The 14,911-nt window shown below is 43.4% G+C and overlaps 4 protein-coding genes across 4 annotated transcripts; 2 read left to right on the forward strand and 2 right to left on the reverse strand.

Moving 5' to 3' along the window:
• The first annotated feature begins 263 nt into the window (after positions 1-263).
• On the forward strand, positions 264-2,919 carry BDB00DRAFT_830145 (tryptophan synthase beta subunit-like PLP-dependent enzyme). The gene is made up of 4 exons (XM_053124006.1): positions 264-442; positions 550-657; positions 724-779; positions 864-2,919. The coding sequence occupies exons 1-4, from the start codon at positions 397-399 to the stop codon at positions 2,757-2,759; spliced, it is 2,106 nt and encodes a 701-aa protein (XP_052978349.1). The 5' UTR covers positions 264-396; the 3' UTR covers positions 2,760-2,919.
• BDB00DRAFT_830147 (uncharacterized protein) lies at positions 2,920-4,636 on the reverse strand. Its single transcript, XM_053124007.1, has 4 exons — positions 4,149-4,636; positions 3,799-3,987; positions 3,621-3,698; positions 2,920-3,537 (listed from the first exon to the last, which is right to left on the reverse strand). The coding sequence occupies exons 1-4, from the start codon at positions 4,311-4,313 to the stop codon at positions 3,139-3,141; spliced, it is 831 nt and encodes a 276-aa protein (XP_052978350.1). The 5' UTR covers positions 4,314-4,636; the 3' UTR covers positions 2,920-3,138.
• Positions 4,637-6,162: 1,526 nt separating this feature from the next.
• BDB00DRAFT_766025 (protein phosphatase 2A regulatory B subunit) lies at positions 6,163-8,556 on the reverse strand (the record flags this gene model as incomplete). Its single annotated transcript, XM_053119560.1, has 8 exons — positions 6,163-6,268; positions 6,347-6,474; positions 6,550-6,720; positions 6,792-6,954; positions 7,037-7,227; positions 7,459-7,662; positions 7,950-8,146; positions 8,385-8,556. The coding sequence occupies 8 exons, from the start codon at positions 8,554-8,556 to the stop codon at positions 6,163-6,165; spliced, it is 1,332 nt and encodes a 443-aa protein (XP_052978351.1).
• Positions 8,557-10,288: 1,732 nt separating this feature from the next.
• On the forward strand, positions 10,289-12,568 carry BDB00DRAFT_873727 (P-loop containing nucleoside triphosphate hydrolase protein; the record flags this gene model as incomplete). Its single annotated transcript, XM_053127132.1, has 8 exons — positions 10,289-10,472; positions 10,555-10,800; positions 10,874-11,030; positions 11,128-11,209; positions 11,319-11,445; positions 11,546-11,638; positions 11,711-11,971; positions 12,066-12,568. 8 exons carry the CDS (start codon positions 10,289-10,291, stop codon positions 12,566-12,568), a joined length of 1,653 nt encoding a protein of 550 aa, XP_052978352.1.
• Between the last annotated feature and the right edge of the window lie 2,343 nt (positions 12,569-14,911).

A 14,911-nucleotide genomic window follows, 5' to 3' on the forward strand; every position in this document is an offset into this window, starting at 1 on the left:
ACCATCTTACTAAATGAATCTCAGCAGAATAGATGAATTGAGTAAGTCCACCACGACATGCAATTGTTGGGGAGAAGAGAATGAAAGCACTATTACCACTTAAGAGAAGAATACTTTATTCGAGCTTTATTCAAGAAATCACTTTTGTCATGCATAAATTAGAGACAAAAATTGGGTCATGCGATGGTGACACATGTTGCCCGGTAGTGAGGACTTAAAATCGTTAATCGGCCTCCAGGAGATTGCAGAGCGGTTGCGGTCACATCTTCGGCGTTTCAAAAATATGAGTAAAACCTATAAGATGGCAGAGTCATTGATGCCTTCTCTCTCTCTCTTTCCCCCATTTCTATACGTCGCCCTTCTTCTTGCACTTTATCACTCTAACTAAACACAAATATGTCTGCTGGTCTTCGTGAAGCATTCGCTACTGCCAAGGCGGAAAGTACGTGGAATATTAAGATAAAACCCAATTGTGGAATACAAGTTTCTAAACGTGTTTCCTCCCTTTTTTTTTTTCGCATCCTCACTGTCAACGCGGAACGTTTATAGATCGCCCTGCATTTGTCACTTTTGTCACAGCTGGTTATCCTGATCCAGCAACATCCGTTGAAGTCTTGCTGTCTCTGCAACGTGGTGGATCCGACTTGATTGAACTTGGTAAGATTATGAGGCCTGTACTTGACAACTGACAACAAGTTGCTAAACTTTTTGCACTTTTTTCAGGCGTCCCTTTCACCGATCCTTTAGCCGATGGCCCCACAATTCAATATGCAAACACTGTAAGTAAACATAACAGCATGGCGTTAGGAAAAAAAAAGTGTGTATAAAGGGAAAGGCGAGCTCACACGTCGTTTGAAAAACAGGAATCCTTAAAACACAAAACCGACGTTACCATGTGTCTGCAAATGGTACGCGACGCACGCGCTCGTGGACTGACCGTTCCCGTGGTATTCATGGGCTACTACAACCCTGTCCTTGCATATGGCGAAGAAAACCTTGTACGCGACTGTAAAGAAGCCGGCGTGAACGGATACATTATGGTCGACTTACCACCAGAGGAATCACACACCTTCCGCAACGTCTGCTTAAAGTACGGTCTTTCATTTGTTCCACTCGTTGCCCCCTCGACCGTCGACAGCCGAATTCCCATGTTGGCCGAAGTCGCCGATTCGTGGATGTACGTCGTATCTCGTCTTGGCGTCACGGGCGCCACCAAAGAAGTCAGCCAGTCCTTGCCTGAGCTCATGGCCCGTATCAAAAAGTTCACAGACGTGCCCTTGGCCATTGGCTTTGGCGTGTCTACGCGCGAGCATTTCGAAACGGTCGCTGCTCACGGTGACGGTGTCGTCATTGGCTCACGTATCATTACTGTGATCCGCGAAGCCGTGGAAGCCAAAAAGGACGTTGCTCAAGTTGTCGAACAGTACTGCTCTGAAGTATGCGGCCGCAAGCCTGTTGAACTGGCTGCTGCTGCCGTGCAGCCCCAAGCCGATCTCGAAGTGAGCGATGTGGCCGGCAAGGGCATTGTTGTTGGCAAGGAACTCAAGAGCTTTTACGAACTGACCACGCGTTTCGGTGACTTTGGTGGCGCGTATGTGCCAGAAATTCTCGTCGACTGTCTCACTCAACTTGAACGGTGCTTCATTGACGCCATCAACGATCCTGAATTCACTGCCGAATTCGAATCGTACTATGACTACATTGCCCGTCCTTCGCGTCTGCAGCTTGCTGATCGTCTGACCGAAAGCGCTGGCGGTGCTCGCATCTGGCTCAAGCGTGAGGATTTGAACCACACGGGTGCACATAAGATCAACAATGCTGTCGGCCAAATCTTGCTTGCCAAGCGCTTGGGCAAGAAGCGTATCATTGCAGAGACCGGCGCTGGTCAACACGGTGTTGCCACAGCTACTGTCTGTGCCAAGTTTGGCATGGAATGTGTTGTCTACATGGGCGAAGAGGACTGCAGACGCCAGGCGCTGAACGTTTTCCGTATGCGCATGTTAGGCGCTACTGTTGTGCCTGTTGGCAGCGGCTCGCGTACCTTGAAGGATGCCATCAACGAAGCTATGCGTGACTGGGTCACCAATGTGTCTACCACGCACTACTTGGTCGGTTCCGCCATCGGTCCCCATCCTTTCCCCATGATCGTCCGCCACTTCCAGTCTGTCATTGGTAGCGAATCCAAGAGACAGCTGCAAGAAAAGGCAGGCAAGTTGCCCGATGTCATTGTTGCCTGTGTTGGCGGCGGTTCCAATGCTATTGGCATGTTCCATCCATTCGTCGAAGACAAGTCTGTCCGCATTATTGGTGTCGAAGCCGGTGGCAGTGGTGTCAACACGGCTCTTCACTCGGCTACTCTGACCAAGGGCACACCCGGTGTGTTGCACGGCACACGTACCTACCTGCTCCAGGACGAAAAGGGCCAGATCATCGAGACCCACTCCGTGAGCGCTGGCTTGGATTATCCCGGTGTTGGTCCTGAACACGCTTTTCTCAAGGATTCCGGCAGAGCTGAGTATCGTGTGGCCGACGATGCCGAGGCATTGATTGGTTTCCGTAAGCTTACGCAGTTGGAAGGTATCATTCCTGCTCTCGAATCATCGCACGCCTTGTACCATGCCATTGAAGAGGCAGCGAAGCTCCCCAAGGACCAGGACATCATTGTATGTCTCTCTGGTAGAGGTGACAAGGACATGCACACTGTTGCAGAAGTCCTTCCCGAGCTTGGTCCCAAGATTGGCTGGGACTTGCGTTTCTAATTCTCCATCCTTTACATCCTTCCTGCATATAAAAAGCCATATATCCTTTCGTACATTCTCTCTTTCTCTCTCTCATTGTCATGTAACATAAAAAAGCAAGCCATGTAGTTGTCAATATTTTTTTTTCTTTCATGATTAAACAAACAACCATGAACACATACCATGAACATAGTCGATCAGATTCAAATAGTATAAGGTAGTTCGTTTGTGGGTGATCTGGGTGGGGAAGGGAGCAGTTGTTAAGATATACATTGGGGTAGTACAGAGAAAACGGGGTGAGATATAATATAGGAACGTACGTATGGAACTAATAGTATTGGCTTGTAAGAGAAAGAGAGAGAGATAGAAAGACATAGCATGTAGTAAGAAAGATAGAAGATTACTCGCGCTTAACTCGGCCGAGAGGATCCACAGGCGGTTTCATGTCTGGATATTGCGCCGAAGATGTAGCCACCGAAGAAGGAGACACCCAGTAAGCACCTGCCGGTGCCATGCCAGAATGCTGTAAAGAAGTGGGGTAGCCACTGTTACCGCCACCAGACATGTTGCTGTACGGTTGGTGAGGTTGGTATAAGGGAGTTGAGTTAGCATAGGACGAAGCAGGAGCTGGCCCACCACTTGGATACCCGGTGTCATAGCGCGAATTGGAGCCACCGCCCATCATATAAGGCGAAGACGAAGCGTAAGCAATATTGCTGTCCTGTATCGGTTGTTGTTGTTGTTGCTGCTGTTGCGGTGGTGGTGGTGGATGTGCCAAAGGTACAGTGTTGGGCGAAGCCTAGAAAGATACAGCAAAAAAGGTCTTTTTTTGTAAGCCAGCGTTTTTTTTTTTTTACCCACGTTCCATGTATTTAAACTTACATTCATGGCCGCCTTTGGCATCACAGTTGTGGGTCGCGGCGAAGCAATGCTACTCTCCTCGTCTGCATCGCCACGTACCTATGGCGTTCAAGAAGGCAGTCGGTATGGATACGAAATGTGAGCAAACAACGAAATGGAAAAAATCATGCAGGAACACCCAAGGTAAAAAATTACTCACCGATGACGACGAAGCGACGTCGTTTGGAATAGGGTCGGGAGCGTTTAAACAGGTTTGAATCAAATTCTTTCCTTCCGGTTTCGTCACCATCGGCTGCAGCTTGGGAGTCGTGAACGTGTACACCAATCCTGTCTCCGAGACGATAAGCAGCAGCACTTGAGTGCCCGTCAACGTAGAGAGCTCGTAAGCCTTCTCTTCGATAAACCACAGTCAACCGATTCCACGATAAGGGGGAGTGTGTGTTTAGCTTGTCGTTTTTTCTTTTTCTCTCTTACTTGCCCCAACCCAAACTCCCCCTCCCTTCCCCACCCTCATATTCTTCTTTCAAAAACACAAAAAGAAAAATATACCTTTTTCATAATACCGGCCTTGCGCTTGGAAAAAGTGATATGACGTCTGTTCTTATCTTGAATGTACTCAATCTTGATCTTTTTCCGGCCACTGTGCTTAACAGGCTTCGTGCTGGTGGCGGCTACGGATGAATCGTCATTGTCGAAATCGTTGGGGTCGTCCATTGTGTATGTGTGTGTGGTCGGTTTGGTTAGCCTCTAGGAAAGTAGGAGCAGAGAAGGAGGAAGAAGAAGAAGAGTTGTTGCCGCCGTTGGTTGTTGGGATTCCTGGAAACCAGGATGGATCATTGTTAGATGTCTTGTATATTGTGTTTTCGTCGCCAGTTCAGAAAAAATAGATATATCAACCCGCGTTCTACAAACCGTTTGGTTCTCCAGGGAGGTGGGTGAACAGTCTATGCCAAATACGTATTTGGAAAAAGTGTGGGGGAGAGAGGGAGATGCAAGGTGCGTTGTAATATCTGTGTGTATTAGCTGTGGCTCTGAGTATAGGGCGGAGGTAGTTTTTCCCTGTTTTTATGCTGCGCTTTTTTCCCTCTCTCTCTCTCTCTTTCGCCGTCATCATCAGTTACACACGGGCGATGGAAACAGATCCATTCACTTGCGCGTATCCTTTCGTGAGTACTTTGGATGCAATCATTGCCTACAACACCATGGACCCTGCTGCAATAGCTATGAGTAATACAGAATATAAAAAATACTTGATCCACCATGTATCTGTGTGTATATTACAGTCGCACGCAGCAATCGTATATGTGCCACTATTATATCGACTTGGCCAAACAGTCGAGCACTGTCTCGTCGGCTTAGTCTCTTTGCCAAACTCCAGCTACAATCATGTGAGCATAATATTTGCTCAACGAGACCTCTCTGCATTGCATACATTGACCTCCTTGTAGGAATGTATATCTTTACGGGATACTGTCAGATAATGACGGAGTCAGCTACAGTATGTGCAGACGTTAGATACTACATGCAATGCAAGAATACATCAACTGTTTCCACTATGCATCGCTCGAATATTTGACATGAAAGTGGTCGGGAACCTTTTTTTAAAAAAGTCTAATGTAATACTGAGAAGCTAGTTATCAACAGAAATAAGGTGCAAGATTCACCTGTATCATATATACGACGGTGTGATGGCAATAAGTATGTAGGAATGGACACAAGTCTAATAGATCGAGGTTTCATGCATACATGCGTGTATCTTCTTATGTACAGCATGTAGAGTAGAAAGGGTCACCTTTAATTCAATCTTTTTTCTTTTTTGTCGCGTTAATTTTACCACGCCTCGTGTTCATTGTTTTTACACTGTCTAAAATCATTGTGTGGAATTTATTCTAAATAACTATGCCACGAACAAGTATCAGAATCATCAGACGAGTTTCCTGTGTCAGGTATATCATGTGACTTTTCTCCAGCGGCGGCGGCGGCGGTGGTGGTGATGGTGATGGTAGCGGTGGTCGCGGTACTAGCGACAGTAGTAGTAGATGGAGGGGTATCGGTAATGATTTCAGAGGTCTGATTGGTGTTGTTGTTGTTGTTGTTGTTACTATGGGTGTCATTTGTATCATTTATTGCAGCGGCGGCGGCAGCGGCTGTTGTTGCTGTTGTTGGTATAGCGGACGTAGTAGAAGTAGTGATGGTAGAACTAATATTATTCGCCTTTACGCTAATAGATAAGCAAAAAACTTACTACTGATTTACACTCTCCACTTGCACATATATACCCACTCACCCATCATCTCCACCCCTTATTATTCAACCTTTAGCGAAACTTACTGTGCCAGCGATATCATTTGTAGAATTAATAGTGGTAGGTGATCGGGTTCGTGCTTCTTCTGCTTGTAATCTCAAACGTCTCCAAATTTCTTCCTTTTCCTGGATTCGGTCTTGTGCTCTATTATTATGTTGTTTAGTTCATTGTGAACCAACTCTACCAACGACACGTTCTAGTCTTTTGACCTCCTTCTTCCAGGTAATTATATCTCTCGAGAAATCCTTCTTCCCAGACTTACTCTTCATCGTCTTTGATGTATTTCTTTAAACATTGATCGAATAAGGTGGGATTCAATTCCATCATAATCCTTAGTGCGTCGGAAACAAGTTCATGGATTATCCTGAGATTTAAATTTGCTAGTATCAGTACTCTGTTTTGACCCCACCTTTCAACAAAGAGAGAGAACCGTTTTCCTTACCTATTCCAGTGCACTTTGGCATGTCGATATAAAGCGGGAAATACCACTGGCATAATGGTGTCGATATTATCGCTCATCAGGTTTACGATATATTCATTATTCCAATAGTATAAGGCTCGCTCTGCAACCTAGAAGGCGTGTTTTTATAGGTGAAAAACATGCGCGGAAAGAGATTAAGAGAGAAAACACAACGGATATGATACCTGAAAATGGGAGCTGGAAACGCACTGTCCAATCTTTTGGAATAAAGGTGCCATGATCTTTCGAAATTCTACCGCATCCGTAATATCCAAAATCTCTTCCATCTCGGTCAAAAACATCACTTCTTTGGCACTATTCACTTTGGGCCAGTATCGTAGCAATCCTTGAACAATCTATAAGCACATTACAAGAGGAAAAGAAGATCATCAGTACCTATACATGTAGCTATTTTCTTCCCAATTACCTCGGCAGTTAATGTTGGATCTTTCTCCAGGAATTGAACCACACAATATGCGAGCTGAGGGTGATATAACGATAGTGGCGACGGCTTGTGCAGAGGTATTAAGACACGGAACAAAAACACCTTGTGCTCGTCCTTCAGCGGTAAAGCAAATCCATTGATGATGCTAGCATAAGAGATTGTGATTACACAGTTGTAAATCTAACTCCATAAAAAAGACGTCAAAGGAACAACTAAAACCTCCTTACCTTCCCATGATCTCCAACAATTCGGCAATACCATTAAACTTTTCCGTCTCGTAAATGAATTGGAAGAATATATTGCTGATAGAGCGTCGTATGAAGGCTCGTAACCCCAAAAATTTACCGTAGATTCGATGCAGTGTTGTTTTCAAAAAGTCTCGTTCGCGCGGGTCTTCACTGTCAAACAATTCGAGTAGCTACATGAGGAGAATCGTACGAGGGTTGGATAAGGAGGAGGCGAGGAACGTGAAATGTGGGTGAGGAGGGGTGTTTGTAGAATAACAGGAACAATATTAGTCAGTGAGTGAGGAAGAGATAATTCAGTGTAATCCCATACAATTGCAGATTTGCATTGTTTGTTTATAACAAAAGAAAAAGTAAGCGTGGAGGGGCATGTGCTGAGAGCAAAGAAAGAAAAAAAACCATACCTGCAAAATAAACTTCTGATCAATATACTTTTTCGCAACATGTGTATTAAAATCGGGTGATTCGACGAATCTCAAGAAAAACTCATAGACGAGTTGCAGATGGGGCCACGCCACTTCAAAGACAGGCTCTTCTTCCTCGGCATCTGCACCTTCGGCTACTGTTTTTACTTGCGGCGAGATGGACCGGAATGTGTTCACAGTAAACTATATATGCATAGTACACACATACACACACACATACGGTAAACGCGAGACGGGGACGTGCATAAAATAGATTGTTCTTTCTTAGCAATTCCATAAAACAACAACATATATCCCCGCCCCCCCCCCCACCCACCCGACCCCCAACCTCCTCCTCCTCGTCCATTCGGGATGGTGGGGAGGAGTTGTCCAAGGGAAGCAGAAAAAAAGATAAAAAGGTACTGTAAGGGTGTGGGTATACAATGTGTAAAGCACACTCGCACACATGTAATATGCAGGTATCTACTTACCATTCGGATCACATCCGGATAAAGCGAATCTGTAATGACTCCACGCGTCGTAGCAACATACTCTAACATTTCCTGCAACGCTTGGCGCTTTATCTCCTTTCCCCGTAGATCAAACGACGGATCATTGAAATCAAACATGGTCTGGCACTGGCTTAGCTTCCGTAAGAATAACTGCGGCCGTTGTGCCGGTGGCACCTCTACATGACAAACCAAATGCATACAATGCTTAGCAATTGTAAATCAGGGAGAGAATGAGAGAGAAACGAGACGCATAACAACAACGTGATCGTGGCACTAATATATCACTATACCAACACTATCACGATCATCATCATCTCTGCAAGTGCTTGCACACGCGTGCGCTCTCTCTCTCTCTCTCTCTCTCTATTTATCACCATCACTACCCTATCTCTCTCCATCTATCTTAATACTAACCGCTGAAACGGGGGTATTGTTCCAGCTCAACCTTATTATCCTGTGCAAAAAAGCGCGAGGATCGTTGGCGTCTTGGTGTCTTGACAACTGGAATAGTATCTTTGGGCATGCCTTGGTGAAGCCGGTTGACGCTGCTACCAGACTTTGGTAAATCCAGCACCTTGTTTCCCATGATGGGTTTTGGTGGTAGATGCTACATTAACAACAACAACAGAGAAAAAAAAGGAGAGTTGTATGAGGAGGTGATAGTAGGTGGCTAGAATAGGGCCACGTCTGCTTCGTATGTGTGTGTGTGTGTGTGTGTAAAATAGGCTAGTGTATTCTACCTGTTGTTGGTGATGTTGTTGTTGTAGCGACTGTTGCTGCTGCTGCTGTTCTTGTTGCTGTGGACTAGTTGTCTCATTATTTAAATGTGTCGTCGTCGTCGTTGTTGTTGATGGAGATTGTGTTTGGGGTTTAGAGGGTGTAGACGACGATTTTTGTGGTTGACCGGATACTGAAGATCGTTGTTGCTGCTTTGTTCGAGATTTCGAGTCACTTTGATGTTGAGATTTGCTCCTAGAAAGCTAGAATTTGAGTGCATGGGGAGGGTCAGCAGATAAAATATTAAAGAATGACGACGATGGAGCAAAAGAGACAAGTGAGCCTACAAGGGCAGTAGTAGCAAATAGTAGTAATGATATTATAAAGAAAAAGAACGAATTGAAAACCGATCGCGTACCACGCCTTTCAATCCTTTCATCATTTTGTCGTGGCTGAAATTGCGGAGGGGTGGAGTGTTGGAGAGGGTGATTGGGTTTAGTAGAAGGTGAGGTATTGGGAAAGGTTTGGTTGGAAAGGTGTGCGTGTGTGTGTGTGTGTGTGTTTTCCAAGAATCTCTCCACTCTTTTTTTTTGGTGATTTCTCTGCAGGATTCTATGTCCCAGCAAAGCGGAAAAAACACCTTCAGGTGAATTAATTGGATTGTAAAAAACAATAAAACAGTTAAAAACAGGTGACTAGGCTGAATGTGAGAATGGCGCAGCATTCTAATAAGGCACTCAGAGATCTATCATCTCGCAAACACCCCCCCCGGGGGCCCCCGGCCTCCTACTGTTATAGGAGTCCATTTATAATGGTTGATCAGTGTAGACACACCTTGCACCATTGTATCCACTTTTTGTTATCTTACGCTCTCATATTGAATATTAAATTCATATATATTCTGAAATGCCAAGTAACAGTGCAGGATGCACAAAGAAGGGTGGTGAGTGGCAGTATACAAATATAGGCATCCGCCCGAATTATTTGCTGCTGCGGATGAAGATCGCCACCTACTACTACAACTACCGCCTTCCAAAGTACTGTTGCTATACCTGCCCATTATATACTCAATATACTGCTTCTGTACGTTAAAGTACTAACGAATCGTGTATGCGTCACCGTTGCACAGGAGAAGTATCCTCGCAACGAAATTAAACACCAGAATAAGAACAAAATTCTGTTCTTAGTCCCGTGCAACGTAAAGGCGGTGCATCTCATAAAACACATTTGACACAATTTACCCCTTGTTTTGTTGTCGTATAGCTGTTGCAGCTGCGGTACACACACACACACATATACTTACATGATCGGACTCTACACCTTTTTTTTTCCAGGGCGCCACTTCAACGCCAGTACACACTACATGCCGCTTTACAATAGACTGCGCGACAATAAGATGATCGGAACTCGTTTTACGTCATGCGCCACCCTAACGTCAGTATCCTATCAACTTGGTTTTTCCGCAGCTAAACAAAGAATAAAGACAACCGCCGCAGCATATTATCAAAAGCAACAAGAGCCCGCAAAACCAGAAGAGTATAAAAGAGGCCTCTTTCTCCCGTTCCTTCCGCTTTCTTCACTACCACTCTGTTTTTTTTATCATGTTTGTGTTCGGGGAATCCTTTCACCATCTACACAATGTCTTTGATACCGTAGCTTCCTTTGTGGATATCCTCACGGACGAATCCTTCTGGACAGTCTTTTTCGGTCAACGTGGTCTTGCTGTTATTAAACGCTACATTGCCAATGATGCTATCTTTGTTGGCTTGTTCCTGAGCTTAGGACGTAAGGTTTTTTTTTTTGCTATTCTGAATAACGCATGTGCCAAGGAAAGGCGAACTAACACGCGCTACTTTATATCTTGTAGCAACCTTATTGTCAATGTTCCAGACCTTTTCCACCCGATTCGAGAACTTTGTTACTCAACTCTTATACATTTCGATCGAGATCAATGACGATGAAGCAATCTACCACCCAGTCTACACTTTTGTCAAGGAAAACTTTAATGATATCAAAAGTTTCAAGCACGTCAATGGTGTTACCCACTACGATACAGTTCAGGACAAAACCACCAGCTGTGAGGAAAAGACGCTGCGATTAAACTTGATTCCACGTACGTCAGTTTCATATCGGTCAAATCAATATCTAGTACATACATACTAAATAGCTTCTTCTATTTTCAACAGAACGTGGATGTCTTCAGGTTGTAAAGTACAAAGGTTTCAAGCTATGGATCAATCGCGACAACTATTCCCCTTGGGATAAGTCTGGAGGTAGATCGGGAGGTGACACAGAGGAGCTTCTCGAGGCTTTAAGTGGCACCCATCAACATTTGGTCATAAGGTTTGTTGTCAATATCTCGGCTTTTTTTGTTTCTGAATGATTTGTTACGGATATGAATCTTCAAGCTGATATACGCCCTTGTTATATTTTCATATAGCATGCGAAGTCGTAATTTAAGGCTTTTACAAAGCATTATTCAAGAATGGCTGGATGAGTATTATGAAAAGAAGAGCGGACAGGTAATTAGATACGGATTAGAGGTTTTTGGAGATAGAGGGTAAAAGAACATGGGCGGGCGCACATCCAAAAATAGAAAATCTGTGCTCACTTGCATACGTTTTCTATTAGCTCATTGTTTACAAGTACAAGTGTGATCGGTGGGGTGGACTCAACTGGGATGAGCTTTGCTCTAAGGAACCCCGTGCTTTCAATTCTGTTGTACTGAAGGAGCATCAAAAGGAAGAAGTGCTTGAAGGTAAAGAAATGTGGGAAATAGTGAGAGAGATAACTTTGCGCTTTTAAACGAAGAGTTTATATATTTCTGTACTAACCTTCTTTAATATGATAAATTATAGATCTCATGACGTTCCGTACCCAAAAGCAATGGTATATCAAGACTGGTATTCCTTACCGACGAGGCTATCTGCTCTATGGTCCTCCTGGAACTGGTAAGATTGCTAACTGTATTCGTGGACTTGGAATCAGGTATACTAAGCTCTATATTGTATATGCAATATTAGGTAAGACTTCCTTTATCCAGTCGTTGGCTAGCAAAGTCCATATGAATGTTGCCTTGATCAGTCTTACTACTGCCATGACCGACGATGATTTCGTTCAAGCGCTTGTTGAAGCACCCAAAAACAGCATTGTCGTCATGGAAGACATCGACCACTGTACAATCAATGACGGTGAAGTGGAAGACAGCAAAAAGTCAGAAAAGCGGGTGACAGCCACTGGTCTTCTCAATGCACTTGATGGTGTCTTTAGTCCTGAAGGATCACGTAAGTGTTGTTGACACCCTTCAAAGGGAAATGTATGTTTTCTATATGAGCGTATCTAACAAGAGAGAAAAAAAAATGACGTGTAACTTTATAGTTGTCTTTCTCACCTGTAACGATATGGCCAAATTGACTCCTGCACTTTTGAGACCCGGGCGAGTAGATGCCAAGGTTCATTTTGGCTTCTCTGATCGCTATCAAACCGAATCCATGTTCTGGCGTTTCTTTGCCGACGAGAACGGTAACAAGGATCCCGAGCTCCAAGAAATTGTACAGAAACTTTTGGACATGATTCCTAATGACCAAGTCAGCACTGCCGAGCTTCAGAACTTGTTCATGTCCCATGCCATGATTCTTAACAGTCGACGCAAGGTCCGCAGCATTTCTATGACGGGTACGGATGATCATACTTTGGCGTCATCCTCTGGTGGCCGTGATGAACACTCGGCCAAGTTGAAGTTCTTTCATCAGCTCTTGGATTCTATCCCCGCGTTTTTGCAACGTGTCGAGGCTGATCGCGAGCAGGCTAAGCAGCATGCCGCTAGAAAAGGTAGAAAGTCTACTACTAGAAACGACGACGCCAAAGACGGTGGTGATTAAAAGGATGATTAAGACAGGCAATACCGTCCTGTTTATTAACATCTATTATACTCTTCCTTTTTTTATATACAAATTGCAATTTATTCCTGTTTTAACCATGTACACATATAATTTTGATTTTTTTCTTCTTTCACCCGCATAAAAAAATAGCATAGCATATACACAATCTCATTTTAAAAGCCTCAATAAAATCATCTGAACTTTACAATCCTAAAAGCACTTTACTTGAAGTTATTGTTGGGCATTTCGATGGATCAAAGCGCACGTGTGACGTCTGGATCTTATCAGCACGTGATGAAGAATTCAGTATAATGTTTTATTGCATATAGCTTTGACATATGGACGGACCTATCAAGAGCAGCTAGGATTGTTCTTCTCTCGAAACTACACACGTGATGAGCATCGGCAATTCTATCTAATGGTGTAGCCCACGCCGCTACTTGCTATGATATCACATATATGAATTAATATATCATGAATTCTATGTAATCATCACGCGCCACGTACAATATCACACATATAAAATTGATGCAAGCGCCACTATTACACTGTACCGGCAATTTATGTTTTTGGTGCTTTCATATACACCAATACTTCTACATATTTTCTTACAGCACGACGGGTGCTTAGCATTGAATATCGAGAGAACTTATATTGTTCCTCGTTGGAGTGGGGGGGAGAGAAAAAGAATGAGACAAGAGGAACGTTAAATTTAAAATAAGGCCATTTTTTAAAGCTGTAAATGTGACAGCGATCAGGCAATTATAATCCATCATGAATGGAGGAGGTGATAAACAAGCAAGCTTAAGTTTGTTGTTGTTGTTGCGCCACGTGTTGTAGTACCAACAAACACTACTAGATATCAAAGCTGCCCCCGTTTCACCATTTGCCAGACAAAGCTACTGCAGTACTTATTCAACTACATTATTGGCCTATCTTAGCAATGTCCAGAGTGCCACCTGTGTGATCTCCTAAATATATTAAAAGAAAAAAAGGATGTTTGGCCGTGGGTTTAACTACTGCATCGTAATAATATTAATCTTATCACGACCATTCCACCTGCTGGTTGTTTATGTGCTGCTGTTGGGCGACACTGTGATAATGCTGTATACGAACTAATGTCCTTCTGCTCGGTGTTTACATGTTTCTATATGCCAGGGCGAAAGGTTATTTCTGAGGAGACCTTAAGCAGCATATGTATGTGAGGCAATCTATAATACAGCGTAGAAAGTTGAATGGATCATTTCAACATGGAAACGAGCCAAGATATTTAGAATGTGCCACGATATGCCATTAAGTCATTCAAACGAAAAATCATTTTAAAGTGAATAAATGCTACATGCTCGACCTATTTCTCTTGTTTCCCTAAATATCTTAATGAGATGTGACAAAAAGTTCTGGCAGCATCGACGTAGTGAACAACCCGAACCCTTCTTAGCACAAAAAAAAGATTCCAAGAACTATCTCGCCCAAAATAAATTACTTTATTGAACAGTAAAACTTTAATTGTATCTGAATCCATTAGCTCTTAAACTCTATCTGGTATCTGAGCATTGTATTAGACTCATAAAAGAGTCATTTTTCAAGTACATCGCCTGATTTGTTAATCTTGTTGACATTTATCCTGTCTTCTCGATAGGTCTTGTATAATTAACCGCTGAATCCTATTGTTTTGACATCAAATGATCCATGTTATGAACTTTTCAATCGGTAGTACAATAAGTAATACAGAACATAACACTCTTCGATTATATAAGTTAAGTAGAAGAAGTTACCATTCGACACATCAAACCGCTTACTTGACTCAAGCAAGACTCAAGCCTGATACAGCGTAACTATTACACCTATACATCTTAGCAACCAGTGTACATAGCCACAGCATCAACGTCGACATTCCTGGCAAATGCAACCTAGAGCGCCATCATCGTCATTAAACATAAACTGTGCTAATTTACTAAAGACTTTCCACCGGAAAAAATAATAATAGTAGTATTCCCCCACTTGTCAAAAGGAGAGTTGCTTTAACGGCCTGGCAACCTAAGCACCAGGTCCCTTTCATTATTGTATGTAGCCCAAATAACATTTCGGAAAGAGAGGACGTCCGATTAAATTGATCAAGTTCAACCTTATTTTTCGAACCGTTGCGATTTTGATCGTGTCTAATTTTAAAAACTTTCCTCGTGTACATAAAGGTAACGTCATCGAATATGCGAAGGTCCCCCCGATAAGATCACCCTCAGATAAATTCAACCCTCAGTAATATCAACCCTTGTGTTAGACCCTCAAAATTAGAAATGCATACAGGCTCTATATAAAACCGACCCTCACTTTTTTTCCAATCCT

Source organism: Zychaea mexicana, assembly GCF_025766255.1.
Source record: "Zychaea mexicana strain RSA 1403 chromosome Unknown BDB00scaffold_51, whole genome shotgun sequence".
Lineage (NCBI taxonomy): Eukaryota > Fungi > Mucoromycota > Mucoromycetes > Mucorales > Lichtheimiaceae > Zychaea > Zychaea mexicana.